The following is a 20,190-nucleotide window of genomic DNA, read 5'->3' on the forward strand; positions in this document are numbered from 1 at the left end:
ACACCAAATTTAGTGTATATGCTCGTAAAAGCATCTTTAAGGCAGTCCCTTAGGTGAAAGGTTCTTATGTAATTAGGATTTTAAGAAAAAATTAGCTATTAAATTAAGAAACATTTGCGTGTGAGTGATTGGAAGAAAAAGAAGAAACGTCTCTTACTTCGATCTCTCTCCGACTCATCTCCTCTTTCACGAATTTTGCGTGTGAGTGATTGGAAGATGGATTTGATTATGAGGTTGGGGCTGGAGATGAAGGAAGGGTTGTTGTTGTGGTGGCTTTCGAGAGGGACGACGGAAAATTTGTCTCGGTGGGAGTGATGAGGACGACATTTGTTGCAGGAAACTGCTTCAGGTATTAGCCAACATTGGCGGAAGAACGTGTTGATCATTGTGATTCCGCTTCAGGTATTAGCCAACATTGCTTCGATCGTGATCGGTGAGACTGGACCTTTCATCAAAGATTGGGTTACGTGGAACCAAGTGTTCTTGTTGGTTGATATCATCCGTTGCTGTGCGATTATATTCCCTCTCATATGGTCGATTCGATCATTGTTTAGGCAGTTCTACATTGTTGTTATTGGGTTACGTGGAACCAAAGCATGTACAGCGCTCGCCTTTGTTACGTTAAGAGCTGATGGAGAGAGGGAGTTTCTGTTCTTCAGACACCCGAGTGCTGATATGCTTCTTACGGAAGCTGAGCTTGACAAGAACTTAATCCAAAAGGTGAGATTTTGTATCTCTTTTGATCTACATGTTCAATGAGAGGACTAAGTCCAGTGACTTCTTACAGGCCATGTTCGTAACAGTACGTAGTTAACTAAAAAGCTGATGCACCAATGTGTCTGAGAACTGATTGGTATTGACTTATTATGTACATCTTATGTAAATCTTCAACTAAACCCTGAGATGATCATCATCGTCATCAGCTTGCCAAGAAACTAACAGCCGTTGACCTTGTTTTTTTTTTTTTTTTTTTTTTTTTTTGATTAACCTGGAGGGACTTCCACCCCCAGGGGCCAACCCCTCGGCGCGAGGCGGACCATTTGGTACTATGGGGAATTAGATACCCCAATTGCCGTTGACCTTGTTGCTAGTGGTATGAGACAAATATCCAAAAAAATTCTCATATTTTGTGTAAATTGAATTGATCTTTTACTACCTTTGTTGAATTTTTGAAGGAGTTGGAACAACAATTGGAGCAAGAGTGTATACACAGGACCTGCTCTTGCTGTATCGTTCTTCATCGCTGGAGTAGCAGTTGCTCTCTCTGCTTGTTGCTATGCTGAGCTTCCTTCTTGTTGTCCATCTGATGGCAGTGCTTATCATTATGCTTACATATATCTTGGAGAAAGGTATGTACTAGATATGATAAATATTTTACTGAAACAATGTTTTTTTTTTTTTTTTTGAAGAATCCCTAAATAAGAGACTTCCATTGGACACTACAAGAAAACAGCAAGGATACTGAGGGAAAAAATCGTCGGAATTTCGTCGGAATAACGTTATTCCGACGACATACCGACGAAACAAGTCCTCGGAAATAATTCTTCGGAATTTCTTCTTTCCTCGAAAATCCCTCGGAATTTTCCGACGGAATTCCGAGGAAACAAATTTCCGAGGAAATTCCGAGGATCACTAGTTTGTCGGAAATCTCATCGGAATATACCGAGGGAGAACTTCGTCGGGAAATTTCCTCGGAAATTCATCGATCGATGCATTTTTGGACATTTATCCATCGATCGATCGGAATATACATGTCCCTCGGTATATTCCGAGGGACATGTCCCTCGGTATATTCCGAGGAACAGGTCCCTCCCTCGGTATATTCCGAGGGACATGTCCCTCGGTATATTCCGAGGAACAGGTCCCTCCCTCGGTATATTCCGAGGGACATGTCCCTCGGTATATTCCGAGGAACAGGTCCCTCCCTCGGTATATTCCGAGGAACATGTCCCTCGGTATATTCCGAGGAACAGGTCCTTCGGTATATTCCGAGGAACAAGTCCCTCGGTATATTCCGAAGAGAGGTGTCCCTCGGTATATTCCGAACGTTTTTCTATAAACAGATCGATCGATGGATCTATGTCCAAAAACGCATCGATCGATCGAGTAAAAAATATAATTAATTTTCTCGGAATGTAAAAAATATTAATTTTTTTTTAAAAATAAAATTTTTGAAATTTAAATTCAAAAATATAAAATTAAAATTAAAATTGAAATCATATTAATTAATATTCAAAGTTTCACAAATAAAAATAAAAAATTCTGAGTATTTGGAAAAAAAAAACTACGGGTCTGGCACGTCCGGGAACACCTCGTTCGGGTACATCCTCTGCATCATCTCCATCATTTGCTGGTTCAGCCTCCTCTGTGCCTCATAGCCCGCCTGTTGAGCCGCCATCTGGGTCTCCAACAAAGATATGCGATCATCCTTGTCCTTCAACTGAGCCGTAAGTACTTCTGGATCAACAAAGGGCGGTGGTGCAGAAGAAGGAGGAACCGACCGGGTGCGACGACCCAAACCGACCAAACGTCCCTTCTTCTTTGGAACCGACTGAATAGAAAATAGCCAAATTTACAAATTTAAACCAAGAAATAAATGAATTGAACTTTAAAAAAAAAGAACTTACGGATTCAACGATTTCGTTGATTCGAAACCGGGACAAGTTGGTCGAAGCCGTCGAAGCGTCATCCTCGGTTTGAAGCTGAGACACTTCGTCTACCACCTGAGTTTGGACCAGGTCGACCACGTCCCTCACAAGACCGTCATCAATCTGGCCGGTCTTCTTGTTGGTATACGCCCTCCTCATTAGGGCGAGATCATCAACCGGCTCGCCATCATTTTCTTCCGCCTTGAAAAAAAACATAAATTAAAGAAACATTAGAAATTAGAAGAAATGCACAATAAATTAAAATTCTGAAACTCAAATAATTGAAGAAAAAGCGGTTGAACTTACCATGCGATCTCCCAGAGTGGCAATAGATTGAGCACCCAAGTTATGCTTGTAGATGCCCTTCCCTTTACGGTCGCTCCTGCGGTTGGTGGAGTTGGTGGAAGAAGTTTCTTTCGTCTCTTCCTTATCCCAATGCGCACACAACTCCTTCCAGACCGTGTTCTTCGTCGACTTTGGGACCTTTTAATAATAAAAAAAAAGAAAATAGTTTAATAAATTAAAAAATAGTTTAATAAATTAAAAAATTATTTAATAAATTAAATCGAACCTTATTGATTTCCCACTTCTTCTTCCACTCGTGGATTTGCTTTCCATAGTTGTCCATAACTTTATGGACGAAGTGGTGATAGATAAAGAGCGTCTCATCGGAATTCCAGTTGAACTCTTGCTGAAAAAAAACACAATTAGTAGAAAATTTATATTAAAGATTAAAAATATAAGTAAAAAATAAGAATACTTACCGCAAACTGACGAAACCACAAAACCTGCTTGTCGGTAGGGAAGTGAGTGAAAGTCGGATGTCCCCTGTCGAGGGCCGAGTACATCATACGGTTGATCCATGCGTTGATCCCTTTCCCGGATCGGTTGAACCTAATAAAAAGAACAAACGGTTAATAATGAATCCAAATTTAAAGAAAAAAAATGTTTAATTACCATGTTTGACCCCGTCCATGTGGATACGGAGTGAGATACGGAAGATGGTCACGACCGGGCTGTTGAACCAACTCCGCAACACTCATCACTCCCGGAAGACCCAGAGGAGCAGGAGCGGATGCAGCAGCGGGAGCGAGAGGAGCATGAGCGGGTGCAGCAGAGGGAGATGTATGGTTGGAGCTGTGGGGCGAAGGGGAATCCTGAAAATGGCTGGAATCCCGAGACTGGCTCCCCGTACCACCACGACCACGACGCTGTCGGGGCCGGGTCTGATCATCATGAGACCTGTAAATTAAAAAAATATATTTAATAAATACAGAAATATATAAATTAATTTTTTTTAAAAAAAAATCCCAAATAATTTAATCACAAAAAAAGATTTATAGATATTAAAAATATTTAATAAATATATAAAAATAGTTCTAATAAACAAAAAATAGTTTTAATAAATAAAAAATAGTTTAATAATTACAAAAAATAGTTTTAATAATATATATATATATATTAAAAATAATTTTAAATCCCAAATAATAGTTTTTAATCACAAAAAAAGTTTTATAGATATTAAAAATGTTTTGTAAAATCCAAAAAATCGAATATATATACAAAAAAGATTTTATAAAATCCAAAAAATCGAATTTATATAGAAAAATAGTTTTGTAAAATACAAAAATCGATTTTATATACAAAAATCGATTTTATAAATACAAAAAAAAAAAATTATAAAAAAATTCTAAATCAATTCAACAAAACAAATTATTCAACCAAATCACAATTCTAAACCTATTATACGACCAAATCACAATCCTAACCAATCAGCCTAACAAAAATCTATCAAAACTACACAAAAACCTAACAAATAGAACCTAAGAGAGTGTGATAGGGTCCTTACATGATTTGTGTAAGAGAAGGGGGGGGAGATCGCCGGAGATATTGTCCACATTAGTACTGCCCGCATTTGAAAGTTTTCTTTACACGAAACATCGTATGTTTCAGCACCTTGAGCCCATAGTTGTTGCAACTCATATATTAGTGGCTGAAGAAACACATCAAGTGATCTCTTAGGATGCTCTGGTCCGGGAACGAGAATCGAGAGAAACAAAAACTCTCGTCGCAAGCACAAGTTTGGGGGTAGGTTGTATGGTGTAAGAATGACGGGCCATAGAGAATACTGTCTTCCACTCTTGCCAAACGGACTGAAACCATCAGTACATAATCCAAGGTAGACATTTCTTCTCTCATACGCAAAGTCGGGATACTTTGATTGGAAATGCTTCCACGCTTTTGCATCTGAAGGATGTCTGATCTCACCATCTGTTGAGTGCTCCGCATGCCATCTCATTGGTTGCGCTGTGCGTTCAGACAGATACAACCTCTGCAACCTTTCCGTCAAAGGTAAATACCACATCCTTTTATATGGCACTGGAACTCTTCCACTCGTATCTTTATAACGAGGCTTTCCACAAAATTTGCATGTAACCCGCTGCTCATCCGCCCTCCAATAAATCATGCAGTTGTCGCTGCATACATCTATTACCTGATACGATAAACCAAGACCAGCTACGAGTTTCTGAACCTCGTAGTATGAACCAGGAGCTACATTATCCTCGGGTAGAATACCTTTTACAAAATCAGCAATCGCATCCACACAGTCTTCAGCCAAATTATAATCTGTTTTAATGCCCATCAATCTTGTAGCAGATGATAAAGCTGAATGACCATCTCTGCAACCTTCGTACAATGGTTGCTTTCCAGCATCCAACATATCATAAAATCTCATAGCTTGTGCATTGGGTAAATCTTCCCCTCTAAAATGATTAAATACCATCTGCTCAGTACCTACACCATAATCTACATCCGTTCTAATTGGTTCTTCTAATCTAACCGCTGGCTGAGGTTCGCTAGTACTACCATGTTCATAATCAGTTTCCCCATGATGATACCAAATTTTGTAACTTCGTGTAAACCCACTCAAATATAGATGAGTCCAAACATCCCACTCTTTAATAACCTTTCTATTTTTACAATTAGAGCAAGGACATCTTAACATACCTGTTTTTGCTTCCGGTTGTCGGTGAACTAACCCCATGAATTCGGTTATACCTCGTTGGTATTCTTCCGTAAGCAATCTCGTGTTCGGATCCAAATGAGGTCAATCGATCCAAGAACGAAAATAATTTGAAGAAGACATATTTTTTATGAATCTAATTCGTGTGTAAATAGAGTAAGAGGAATGATGAAGATATGGAGTGAATGAAGAGGAAGAGGAGTGCTTGTATTTATAGTTTAAATCCTGCCGACAGACCGAGGAAATTCCGACGGAAAAGGCTAGTCCGTCGGAATTTCCTCGGAATTTTGTAAAATCCCCCAACGGCTCTCCAACGGCTATAATATTTCCTCGGAATTCATCGGTTTTTTCCGAGGAACACATTTTTCCTCGGAATTTCCTCGGAATATTCCGACGGATTGATATTTCCTCGGAATTCCGTCGGTATATTCCGAGAAAATTCCGAGGAAACCCAATTTTATGTTTCTTCGGATTTCATTTTCCGTCGGAATGTCCGTCAGAATACCGCTGTTTTCTTGTAGTGGGAGTACAAAATCAAAATGTTTCTTAACTAAGAGTCTTAATTACATTTAATTACTAAAATAATCATTAAGAGATTCTAAATTGAGTAGGGGGGTAATCATGCTCTAAATCACCTAACAGCTTCGTCTATTAAATATACTGTCAGATGTTCCGTAATCAAAGAACGAATAGTAACATGGCATCATGGGACTGGATAATATAACGCAAAATTGTCCCCGTGTTTCATTATCTCCCAGTTTCTTTAGATACAAATACATGAATATAATGACTAGTGTTATTCTTCTATACAAATAAAAATGAACTCGTTTCTCTCGCATGAATATATTTTGAATATATTTTTGCCAGCAAGATGATTCCTATCAAATTATTCACACGATTTCCTAAGCATTGACTTGTGTAATTATTTTATACAAATAAAATCATCTCGTCCCTCTCTCATTAGATATACTTTCTTTATAAACAAGCTGAGTGCGTTTACTTATTATTATGTTGCTCTACGTATGAAACCCTGACTTGAGGGGCATCAAGAGATTTAAACCAAACATGAATCTAAACTCCGAGCTGAAGGCTCTAGAGGAATTGAGCTCAAATGCGAAGCAAATACAAGAAGACATGTTGGAAGAGATACTCAGAAGTAGCGCGAACACAGAGTATCTTAGACGCTTTCTCCACGGGAGCTCTGATAAAGAGTTATTCAAGAAGAACGTACCGGTGGTTACCTATGAAGATGTTAAGCCTTATATGGAACGTGTGGCCAATGGAGAACCCTCAGACGTCATTTCGGGGGAACCTATCACTCAGTTCTTCATAAGGTATACGTTGTAAACCTACAAACAAATTACAAAACAGTAGTTTTATTATATGATACAATAAACATTAAAAACAGTGACATTTGTGACCTTATTGGTGTGTGTAGTTCTGGAACTTCGGAAGGAAAACAAAAGATCTACCCTTTGAACAATAAGTACTTTCAGAAGAGGATATTTATCGAAAATCTACGCAACTCCATTTTATCCAAGTAACTATTTCACATAAAATAATTCCTCCATTTGATTTGTTCCTTCCATCCCAAGGAATCATAATGAGTTTTTTTTTTTGCCGGTTTATAGGCATATCAAAGGCGTCGAGGACGGAAAGGTGATGACGTTTCTTAACACTAGAGCAATATCCAGAACTCCCTCTGGTCTGACTGTTGCTCCTGTGATTACAAGCTTCCTAATGAGCGATTATTTTAAGAACTGGTCATCCAACACCAGTCCCGACCAAGTTCTATTATGTTGTGACAACAAACAAAGTACTTACTGTCATTTTCTTTGTTCTCTTGTCCAGAGAGAGGAGGTTGTGAGTATTTTTGTTCCATTTGCTTGTTCGTTAATCGATGCAATAAAATTTCTTGAAATTCACTGGAAAGAGTTGTGTAATAATATTCGATCTGGTCGTGTTAACGAGTGGATCACCGACCTTGGCTGCAGAGACTCTGTCTCCAAAGTACTTGGAGTACCTAATGCTGAGCTGGCAGATAAGATTGAACGTGAATGCGGTCAGACATCATGGGAAGGTATTATCACACGTCTATGGCCTAACATCAAATTCATTCAAAGTGTAGTTACAGGACAGATGAGTCAATGCATTCCAATATTGGAGTTCTATTCCAGCAAATTGCCTCTCGTCTCCTTGAATTATTCTGCTTCTGAAACGTTGTTTGGGGTCAATGTGAATCCCCTATGCAAACCACAAGACGTTTCCTATACATGTGTGCCCAACACGTCCTACTTTGAGTTTTTTCCTGTTGATGAAGGAAACAATGCTCAAGTAGTTGATCTCGTGGACGTCAAGTTAGGGCACTTATATGACCCCGTGGTCACAAATCATTTTGGTGAGTTGTATACATATACTCCATCCATTTCATAAAAATAGACTTTTTAGTATTTTCACACATATTAAGAAAACACATTAAAATACCGTAATAAATGTATCGTTTTCTGTAATTTTCAATTTTCAATAACTTTTAACCAATAGTAATTCAATAAAGTCAATTAATTTTCTTGAAGTTTACATATTTTTCATAGAAAACACAAAAAATACATTTTTTTAAACAATTTTTTTTCTGAAAAGTTTATCTTAATGAAAAGGATGGAGTATATGCTTAGCATAGGGGCCCACTCCAATTTTTGTCTTTTTTTTCTTAATTTTTTTTGTTTCCTTAATATATACTATAATATAAGCTTAAATTTAAATAGGGTAAGAGATATGTGATAATATGAAATATTTTAATAAAAACTTAAAAATAAAACAGATTAATTACCTTTTAATAATATTTTAAAAGATAAAAGTTAATAATAATTATAGTATCGGAGATTATTTTTTGCCCAAGGGCCCCTAGTGTAGAGCCCGGCTCTGTATGCTTTAATATCATCTCTCAGCTAATATTATCAAACACTAATAATTTTCAGTTATTATTGTTTCTAGGGTTATACAGATATAGAATGGGAGATATTCTACAGGTGACTGGGTTTTACAATAAAACACCTCAGTTTAGATTTGTACGCAGAAAAGATACGGTTATAAGCGTCCATATAGAGAAAACTACTGAAGAAGACATAGTAAATGCGGTGAATCGTGTGACAACCGTTCTTGAGTCTGCAGGTTTAATGTTGATGGGATTCACATGCAAATCTGATATGTCCACTTTCCCAGGTCATTATGTTTTTTACTGGGAGCTTAAACCCAAAAACTTTGATGGCATTGTTAAGCTTGATAACAATGTTATGGTGAAGTGTTGTTGTGTGATGGAGGAATCATTTAATATTCTTTATAGAAGACATAGGAGAAAGTATGGGACCATTGGACCTCTAGAGATAAGGGTGACGCAGCAAGGAACGTTTTATTCTCTCATGGAATATTTCATCTCCCAGGGTGCTTTTGCGCATCAGTACAAAACACCCTTATGCATTAACTGCATTAACTCCCCTCAAGGTTTAGCAATTCTTGAAGACAGAGTTATTTCTCAGTTTTTCAGTGACAAATCCCCTCCTCGCTGATCAGATATGGTCTATTTGGATCACGATTGTCCACAAAATAATCAGGCCATATGAATAGGGAAGGGACAAAGCTATTCAGTGAGATTGATTTTGTTTTAGGTTTATGTTTTGTGGAGTAATTTTTGGTTTTGTGTGCAAGTGTGTGTGATTTGTTTATTATGCTAACCTTCAATCGTTTGGTTGTTAAATCAATGAAGCATATGAACGAGAAAACATACTTTAAAATAAAGTAGCCTTAGCGTGAAACTGGTTGCTTTTTCTAAAAGAAAAACTTATGAAACTGGTTGTTCTTCAGCTGTCATGTCTTGAACAAAGGTGTAACATCCCGGTTTGTAGTATAGGCTTAAGAGAATTGATTTTAGTTACCTATATATATCATCAAAGTGCACTTACCTTTTCCGTCATATATTTGTTCATAATCCAGGGTTAAGCGTGCTTGAGATGAAGTAAAGGAAGATGGGTGACATATCGGGAAGTGGTTTCCGATATCGTGCGAGTGAGACCAAAACATATAGAAATGTCATGTGGTGATTGCAGGGTCAGTAAACATGACTTTCGCGCTTTCAGAAAACTAACGCACCTCCCGTCAGACGGGATGGAGCCCACAGACCGAGTGAATGAGCGTGGGTGGCTTATTAGCCGTGGAGCGGGGAGTTACAAAAAGTGTTTCGTGTCCTGCTTGGGCAAGCAAAGTGATGGACCACGCCACCACGGGGTCTATTAAAAAATTAGGGTTTCGAGTTTAATCTAAACCTATTAACCAAGTAATCAAATGAATTAACTATTTGTATGCGATTTAAAGGTGGAAAAGAGGTTGGATTCGGTTAGATTTTTTGAATCCGAATATTTTTCCCAATCCCTACTTCTAAGCATGTCATCAAACTCATTTCACAATGTCTCAATCCAACAATTTTGAATCAACCTTAACCTAACATATCGTTGTCTACAACTAGGGGGTGTCAAAATGGATAAAAATAATGGATCAATCCAAACCATGAATCTTAATAGATAGAAAAATTGGATACAATGGATTATTGAATAAAATGGATTTTTCGAAAAAAGAGAGGATAAAATGGGTTAATGAACTTAGTGAATTGGATTAAAATGGTATGGATTGTAATGAATTATTTATAACAAACATAAGCTCAAATCAAATATACAAACAAAAAATAACCAAACTAAATCTCTAAAAAAATTTTACTATATTAAATTTAATCATAATTTTTGTCAAAACCATAAAGTCAAGTTTTTCCACTAAACTGTAAAATTGGTTTTTTTTTCTCACGAAAACTGTTAAATCTCGTTTTCTCGCCGAAACGACAAAATCGTGTTTTCCCGCCGAAACCACAAATTTTGTTTCCCACAAAAACCGTAAAATCGTATATTCTCCTCAAAACTGCAAAGTCACGTTTTCCGTCAAATCCACAAATTCATGTTTTCCGTCAAAAATGTAAAATCATAATTTCCCGCCAAAACCGAAAAATTGTATTTTCCGCCAAAACTGTAAAAGCATTTTTTTTTTCAAAATCGTAAATTTGAGTTTTTCCGCCAAAACCGTCAAATCATATTTTCTAGTCAAAACTGCAAAATTTTATTTTCCCGCCATACCCGTAAATCAATTTTTCTCGCCAAAAATGTAAAATTGAACTGTAAAATCGTATTTCCTACCAAAACAACAAAATCACATTTTCCGCCAAAACCGCAAAATTATGTTTTTTCGCCAAAACTATAAAATTGATCAGCATTCCCACAAAACTACAAAATCATGTTTTTTGCCAAAACCACAAAGTCATGTTTTCCGACAAAACCGCAAAATATTGTTTTCCCGCCAAATCGTAAAATTGAGCATTCCTGCAAAATCATATAATTAAATTTTCCCGCCAAAACTGTAAAATTGTGTTTTCCCGCCAAAACCGAATATCAAGTTTTCCCGCTAAAACTGTAAGATCATGTTTTCCCGGGAAAATCATATAATTGTATTTATCTTAAGTCTAAGCAATATTTTTATTTTCAGCCACAAAATAGTATATTTTTTGCTTAATAAACATTTAAATTATAAAATATTGGTTCATGGATCTATACTATTATTTGAGAAGTGAATTTGCTTAGTTGTCACATTCTCCATGATTTTAGGACTGAGTCATTAGTTTTAATAAATAATTTTAATTAAATAATAATTAACACATAATTTATTATTTATCTGATTACAAATTAATATTATAAAAATTATCTCAAAAAATAAATGCAAAACTTTTTTGAAAAAATAAAAGATAATTTCATGTATTTATTTTGGGTTTATCTACATCTTTCTTCTATACAATTATTTGAGAAATGAATTTGATTATTTGTCATATTCTCCATAATTTTACGGTTGAAACATTAGTTTTAATAAATAATTTTAATTAAAAAATAATTAACATATAATTAATTATTTATCTGATTATAAATTAATATTATAAACATCATCTAAAAAAATAAATGCAAAACATTTTTGAAAAAAAGAAAAGATAATTTCATGTATTTATTTTGGGTTTATCTACATCTTTCTTTCTTATTCACTAAATTTTATAATTAGTAGTACATATATATACATATAATTATTAGATTTATTATTATACAAAAATATTAAAAATAGGTTTAAGAAAAATAACAAAAAATTGATTTATATTTGTTTGTAAACGTAATATGTCATGGAATATTTTTTCTAATTTTTAAATTTATTTTAGTATTAAGAGGTATATAAGAAATAACAATAAATTTGATTTATATTTCTTTGTTATTCATGTTTCTTCTAAATACTTTTTATTGGCAATGAAATTACCTTTTCAAAATATTTTCAAAATATCTGCCTCCAAAAGAGAACATTTTCAAAATTTTAATTTAAAATTAACTCTATTTCCTTTTATGTTTTTTAACAATTTCAGAAAATTATAACTTTTTTTAAATTATAATTTCTTTAAAAGACTATTATGTAAAAGAAAATGTGATTCTATTTTTATAAAACTGTATTTTCCAAAATTGTTTGTTTTAGTTATAATTATTAAAGTTTGAAAATTAAAACACCATTTTGAATAAGAAATTATTATTTTATAATAAAAAATACTATTTTAATAACTATATTTAGAAGAAAATAGCGGTCTTTGTTTAAATGAAAAATAGGGATTGACTATAGCATATTTTCCCCTCTATTATAGCATTTAGAATTGAAAATAAGAATATATATCAAATATTTTTATCTTATACATTTCATATTAATGTTTTATTTGTCAACATGGTTGATCTGTTTGAATGTTTTTCTGTTATTATGAGAGGTATTTCCCAATATAATTATACAATATCAATGTTTAATTGACTTTGATTAATATAAGAAAGTTGGGTTAGGTTGATTTTTTTTTTTTTGCTTTTGATTTATTTTGAGATTCTGTAGTTTTTGGTAATTGATTATAAATTAATATAATGATATTTTTTTAAAGATAATAACCTAGTTTAAAATAATAAAATAGTGTTAAAATAATGTTTAAATTAACAAAAGATAAAAATTAATAAATTGAAAGATTCATAAAAGTATTATAAATTTAATGTTTGATTTTAAAAAAAATTGTTCTTTAAATTTAATAGTACATTTATTCATAAATATCTATAGAAGAATTATCTCCGTATGTGCGGATAAACCACCTAGTTAACCATTAAATTAAATGTATTATGGATTGGTTTAATCCAGACCCATATAAACTTAAAAGTATTTGGATATGGTTTGGTTTGGGTTAGTTTAACCATTTTGACATTACAGCTTTTAAATCCTGTTCTCAAAAAACTATTTATTTTAAATATAAATATAAATAATATAAAAGACACAGAATATCTACCACGCCTGAATAAGAATAAATAAAATAAAATCTTCATTTACCAACAATAAAGCAAAAAAGATATATTTTCTCTGTTAGCCTTTTTTTTTTGTCAACTTTTCTCTGTTAGCCTTAAAATCTGATTTTCCTACTCTTTCTCTCTAGAATTAAACAATTTATCATCTCTCTCTCTTTCTCTCACTCTTCTCTCGTCTCCTGATCATCTTCACAAAGGTAATTCAAATGGCAAGAGTAATCAATGCTCTTCGTTAATTATTACATTGCTCATAAAATGTTGTCTCAATCTTCCCATTGTTCATATGTTACATTGCTTTTTTACAAACAAAATAAATAAATAGGAGAGATAAATGGAGGAGCCGAAATGGTTGGAAGGTCTTTTAAGAACAAAGTTCTTCAACATTTGCCTTCGTCACCGCGAGACACCGCGCAATGAATGCAACATGTTCTGTCTCTCTTGTCAAAACGCTCCCTTTTGTATCTACTGCCGCTCCTCCCTCCACATTGATCATCCCATCCTTCAGGTTCACCACATTACGTACATATATCACTATTCACTCTTCACCATTGACTTTAAGATGAATTATACAGATAAGAAGATCGTCGTATCATGATGTGGTTAGAGTATCGGAGATAGAGAAGGTAATGGACATAGGAGGAGTTCAGACTTATGTTATCAATAGCGCGAGGGTTCTCTTCATAAACGAGAGACCACATCCTAAGAATTCCTCTCATGGTGCCGCGTCCTCCACCACCAAAACCATATCCTACTTCTGCGAGACTTGTTGCAGAACCCTTCTTGATCCCTTTCGCTTCTGTTCCTTGGGTTGCAAGGTATGTTCAACCTACACTTTTATTCTAAATGAGCATTTTTATTTTATCACCGGACTGGTAAATCATGGACAAAAAAACACTATCAGTTGTCACGTCTATTGTCTATAGAAAACCCGGATGAATAATTATCAATACAGATTCAACCAATGTAACGGATACTCTTCAGATAGACCACCATGATTGGATAATGTTTTGAAATATATTTTCCATGTCAAAATGAGCTATGATATAACGTTTAGTAAATTGTATGGTAAATTGATTGGCTATGTTAAAATTTCAAGCATATATAGACAATGTATCTTAACATATGTTACGTTATTGTTTATTTTTTTGTATATGTATATGTTACATTTTGAATAAGGGAAATGTAAAATGTGATCATAAGAAATGTCAGGTTAAAGGAATGAGGAAGAATAAGGAAGAAGAAGAAGAGAGATTGCGTAAAGAAAGACAACAAGAAACGCACAAAGGCACGCATCCTCCAACTCATAGCACTTCTAATTCTAGGCGACGAAAAGGCATTCCTCATAGAGCTCCTTTTGCCTCCTAATTTAATCAAATCTTTTTCAAGAAATATAAAATAAATAAACATTCCTTTAATTTAGTTAATGGTCCACCCAAATTAGCATAATATATGCGTATTGGGTGGGTGTTTATATATTCCCTATTTGTACAATGTCCAGCTCACTTCTCACAATCTCACATGGAAACAACAATTTGTATAGAACAAAATCGTAAATTCACCTTTGTGTGAACATTTTTCTTTTAATACCATATTTCATTTTAAAATATCCACAGTCTCTACTTTAAAGCATTTTAGACAAAATTTGGTAAAGGAAGGAAAACCATAAAAATTAGCTAAGACGACTTAGCTATAGACTATGTCGGTGGAGACATTTGTACATTTATATTCTTGTGATGATAATCAAATTATTAATCAATGTGGTGGTTTGAAGTTACCTGTCACTAGACGGCTAGCTACTGAATATTTTACTCTAGCCTGAAATTCTGTTGAGTTACTATGTATATGTTTAATATAAGAGTTAGTATTTGTGGGGTTTAGGGCTCAATAATTGTGTATTTAAATATTTGTTGGAGGGACATGAATGTGTACATGTTTTGTATCGACACATGAAATGTTTCTCTGCTTGTTTTTGAAATTTAATGTTTAAGCTGCTATATGATTGAAATAGTTTGTTGTAGGCGTTAGGTATTCGAAAGGTATAGTCACTTGAAAAAGAAAGCAGACCTTAAAAAAAAAAAACAGACCTTCAATTACTCAGAGCATCTCCAACCCACTTCTATATTTGTCTCTATAATAGCATTTAGAGATAAAACCACTACAACCTTACTTTATTTCTTCCACAAAAATAAAGATTGCTATTTTTACTTCTATATTTAGAGAAAGAAATATCATTCCTCTATAATATAGACATACTTTTTTATTTACAAAATGCTCTTTTAAATTTTTACTTTAACAATTATAACCAAAATAAATATTTTTTAATGAAAATTTATTGTTTATATAAATATATAATCATACTTTTTATTTACATAATAGTTTCTATAAAAATATTCAGTATAAATAATATCATAATTTTATGAATGTTACACTAAATTGGGTTGGTTTTCAACTTTCACAAATAAAAAGCACTATTGTAAAATTAGAAAAGAATATATCAAAAACATTCCTTTTTAGAGGAAGAAATAGAGGAATACATTGGAGACAAATCCATTTTTATTTTAAAATTTCCCTATTTTAGAAGAAAAAATAGGGAAATACATAGGAGATGGATGATATTTTTTCTTCTCCCCTGTAACATTACACATGATTTACCAGAAATTATGGATGTGCGTTCAGGAGCTTCGGTTCAGTTTAGTTAAAACCTTAGAATTTTTTATTTGTTTGGGTTATGGAAAACATTTTCAACTGAACCAAATTGGAAGTTTGGTTCGGCTCGGCAAGAAATAATAAAAAACTTAGTTCGGTTTATCTTAAAACTAGTGGTGCCAAAACTAAACCTAAAAAATTCGGCTACGTTTTCTTGTGTGCCTAATCCTCATTTTTAATTATTCTGGAAAATTTTGTACTCCCTCCGTTTCCGAAAAATAAGATTTTCTAGAGTTTTCACGTTTATTAAAAATATAATAAATGTTTACAATTTAATTTACAATTTATTTTTCAATACAAAGTACATTAAGAATATATAAAATTTATCTATTTTTGTGGAACAAAAATAAATTCTAAAAAATGGTACTTGAGAATATATTTCAATAAACTTAGCAAAGCTCAATGTAGACAACACATTAAGATTTCAGGCTCCAGAGTTCCCCTGTTGACTAGAGAGGAGATTAAACTAGTTTTGGGGATTACAAAAAAAAAAAATGTTGGAGATGGATTACATCTCTCGATAAGGTCAATTAAATAAGGGAAGCTTACACAAATATACAATATTTTAGGACAATTGACTAGAACCATACAGATCTATTTTTTATTACTGGTACTTTTTAAATACCAAGCGTGCCCTTTCGTGCCCTTTTCTTACGTTATGAGAAAAAAACGTATTTACAAAAATGTCTTTACTTTTTAATGCCACGTAATCAAAAACCCGGCGCTACGTAGGAATTCGGTTCAGTGTTTTCATTAAGTCGACCGTAAAGTGCTATATACGTCGTTACGGCTGAGTTATTGCTACGTTGCGGCTGAATTAAACAACGCGGCTGACTTAAGAGAAAACGGCTGATTTAAGAACATAAATCAGTCGTTAGTTACGGCTAGTTTACAGAAATCTGGCTGATTTATGGGATAACGGCTGACTTACATACACAAGTTACGGCTGACTTATACATCAGTGGTTTGATTTCTGTAAAATTTGGCTGAGTTGTAGTGAAGACACGGTTGAGTTATGTTTCCACGGCTGAGTTAATGAACATCGACTCGCTGAGTTATTGAATTTACGGCCAACTTATGAGATGTTGTTACGGCTGAGTTATATTTAATCAGCTGTCATTGGATGGATTAATAGTAAACTTAGCTTATTTACGGCTGACTTATTAGCGAAAGATTAATTACTAGAATATCATTTGTTTGACGGCTGATTTATTAGCGAAAGATTAATTACTGAAATAATATCCACGTTTCGGCTGACTTGCATTGTACATGAGGGCTGATTTATTTAGGCTGAGTTATATATTCGTTTGGCGGCTGACTAACCGATTTTCCATGTCATCCGCCATGTCATCAATTCAGATTTGCCATGTCATCACTACTGTTACAACAATAAAATAAGGGTCTATGTTATTCTTCATTCTTCATCTTCTTTATCTATCTTCTTCAACTTATTCTTTATCTTTCTCTGAGATCTTATGGTTATGGTAGTTATTGTTTCCGCAACTGGATCTGAAAACATAGCTTTTTTTTAAATTGAAAATCTGAGACAGATCTACTATAGTCGTCGTCGTTTTCGATGATGATCGGTTAAAGAAGAAGCTTCCTCTCCTCCAGTTTCATGTATGGCGGTCCTATATCCTGCTGCTCCCTTTCTCATTGGATTCGTCATCTTGCAGAAGAAAAAAGACTCAAAGAGAGAGATGAAGAAGCTAACTCCCGTAAATTGTAAGAAAAGAAGAGAGTTGAACAAAAAAAAAATAAGAAAATGAGAGAAGACGAAGAAGATGATGAATTTGAAAGCTGAGTTTATATGTTTGATGACTCATATGGTGCGTCATCTGAATATGATAACTTTAGTTCATACATTAAGTCTCCAACACATACGTTATGGCTGAATTATCCTTATGTTACGGCTGAGTTATGCATACGTTACGGCTGAGTTTATAATTTTTATAAATTATAGTTTTAGGGTTTGAAGTTCAAATTTAAGAAAAGATTTAAGTTTTAATATTGTTTTCAAATGATTAACTTTATAATTTTTATAACTTTATAATTCTATAGTTTAGGGTTTGAGGTTCAAATTTAAGAAAATATTAAAGTTTTAATATTGTGTTCAGAGTTGAAAGAATGAGTTTGTTCCCGCCCAAAATACGAAACGTCGCGAAACAAATTACACTTGACGGCTGAGTTATATGACGGCTGGCTTATACCATTCAGAAACATTACGGCTGAGTTATGCATACTTTACAACTGAGTTATGCATACGTTACAGCTAAGTTATAATCAAATTACGGCTGAGTTATGCATACGTTACGACTGAGTTTATAATTTTTATAACTTTATAGTTCTATAGTTTTGGGTTTGAGGTTCAAATTTAAGAAAAGATTAAAGTTTTAATATTGTGTTCAAAAGATAAACTTTATAATTTTTATAACTTTATAGTTCTATAGTTTAGGGTTTGAGGTTTAAATTTAAGAAAATATTAAAGTTTTAATATTGTGTTCAGAGTTGAAGGAATGATTTTTTCCCGCCCAAAATATTTTGTTCCCGCCCAAAATACGAAACGTCGCGAAACATATTACACTTAATGGTTGAGTTATAGGAACGTTACGACTGGCTTATACCATTCAGATACGTTGCAGCTGAATTTTGCAGACTTACAGCTGAGTTATGCATACCTTACGGCTGAGTTTAATTATAAACCAACCCTAATCTATAACCTAGAAACAAAAAAGCTTGCAGCCGTGTCGACAAAATCTAAACCTAACTAAACCACCGCGTGTTTCTTCCATATCACTAGAGCCGAGAGGTCATTATTGTCTTCTTCCTTCGCCACCGCAGTCTCGTTACCACGAGAGCTCCGACGTCTTCAAGCCACACAACGGCTTCGTTATCTCCTCCACCATCAAGCTCATCTGCCTTATCCACCTTCTTCTAGTAATAAGAACAAATTCAAAACACAGAGAAAGAGCGAGAGAGATTGAAAGAGAGAGAGGTGACCAGTGTGGTGACAAGCGGTGGTAGTGGCGACTACGGTGAAGATGGATACCGGAAAAAATGGATCTGAGAAACAGAAACAAGGACGACGTTGGCAAGTATAGATGGCGACGAGCTCAATATCCGTGACGACGGCGAAGACCAGTCTTCTTCAACACTTTTTCTTTTTCTCCGACAATCTTCTTTTCTTCTTTGACGTTTCTTCTTTTCTCACTTCTAAGATTTACACACCAAATATACTAAGGCATAAGAAATGAATGATAATGTATGAATCTCTCTTGTTTACAAGACAGAAAGTGAGAGAGATGAAGAAGATCTGGAACTGTAAAGAACTCTCGAAGGAAAGAGAAGAGGAGAAGGAGACGTCAAATAGAAGAGAGAAAGTGAAGAAAAAAATGCATTTTAAACCATTAGATCAAAACTAATCAATGGTCAAGAATTGTAATCCTTGTACTAAAAAATCTAACCAATGAGAAAGAAATTAGAAGATAACCACTAGATGGATTTGTAGCCCTTAGATTAAAACAATCAATGATTAATGTTTTAATTTTGATGGTTAAAATTATATTTTATATTAAAGTGTATTTTTGATAAAGATTTAAATTTTAAAACTTGGATTTTATGATTATATGTTGATTTTTTGATGTATGGTTTAAATATGAAGTTTAAAGTTTAAGGTATATAACTGAGTGAGTTTATGGTTTGGTATATAGTGTTTTGGGTTTCGATTTAAGATTTAAGATTATATTTTTAAATAACAAAAATATAAGAGTTTTAACATTTGTAGTTAGAATTTATGGTAGATGATTAATTAATTTTTTAAAAAAGTTTGAAGTTTAATGTTTTATGGTATAGGTCAAAGTATGTGGTTCAAGGTTTAGGGTTAAAGGTTCGAAATAGATATGGTTTGAGATAATGTTTTGAAAATATTTAACTTTATAATTTTATATTTAATATTTGTAGTTTAAATTTTAATACATTATAAAATATTATAATTTTATATTGAAAATATTGAACCCTTAAACTAAAATCAATCAATGGTCATGAAAAACCAATATAATTTGTAATTTTAGTTTTTTTCAATTTGTTTTAAAAATTGCTTAAACTTAAAAAATGTAGTTACGGGTTCAAATCAAAATTTAAAATGGAACTTTAAATTAAAGATTATTTTTTAAATGATTAAAATTTGAGTTTAACTCAAAACTATAAACGTAAACTTTAAACCTAAACCTTAAACTTTAAATAATAATAAAAATATTGGATTTAATGTTCAAAGATAAACTTTAAATTTTTATAACTTCATAATTCTATAGTTTATGATTTGAGGTTTATATTTAAGAAAAGATTAAAGTTAGAGTCTTGTAAGTCA

At 33.5% G+C, this 20,190-nt stretch overlaps 1 protein-coding gene, 1 long non-coding RNA gene and 1 pseudogene across 2 annotated transcripts; 2 read left to right on the top strand and 1 right to left on the bottom strand.

The window, feature by feature from the left end:
- Positions 1-33: 33 nt before the first annotated feature.
- Positions 34-9,426, top strand: LOC106443597 (4-substituted benzoates-glutamate ligase GH3.12-like). The gene is made up of 6 exons (XM_048754553.1): positions 34-1,093; positions 1,176-1,349; positions 6,724-7,007; positions 7,112-7,213; positions 7,305-8,071; positions 8,665-9,426. Exons 3-6 carry the CDS (start codon positions 6,739-6,741, stop codon positions 9,234-9,236), a joined length of 1,710 nt encoding a protein of 569 aa, XP_048610510.1. The 5' UTR covers positions 34-1,093; positions 1,176-1,349; positions 6,724-6,738; the 3' UTR covers positions 9,237-9,426.
- LOC125586425 lies at positions 6,290-7,158 on the bottom strand. Its single transcript, XR_007322953.1, has 2 exons — positions 7,095-7,158; positions 6,290-7,022 (listed from the first exon to the last, which is right to left on the bottom strand). It is a non-coding gene; the product is annotated as an uncharacterized LOC125586425 (long non-coding RNA).
- Positions 9,427-13,241: 3,815 nt separating the features above from the next.
- LOC125585388 lies at positions 13,242-14,716 on the top strand (annotated as a pseudogene).
- The last annotated feature ends 5,474 nt before the right edge of the window (positions 14,717-20,190 follow it).

Source organism: Brassica napus, chromosome C4, assembly GCF_020379485.1.
Source record: "Brassica napus cultivar Da-Ae chromosome C4, Da-Ae, whole genome shotgun sequence".
Lineage (NCBI taxonomy): Eukaryota > Viridiplantae > Streptophyta > Magnoliopsida > Brassicales > Brassicaceae > Brassica > Brassica napus.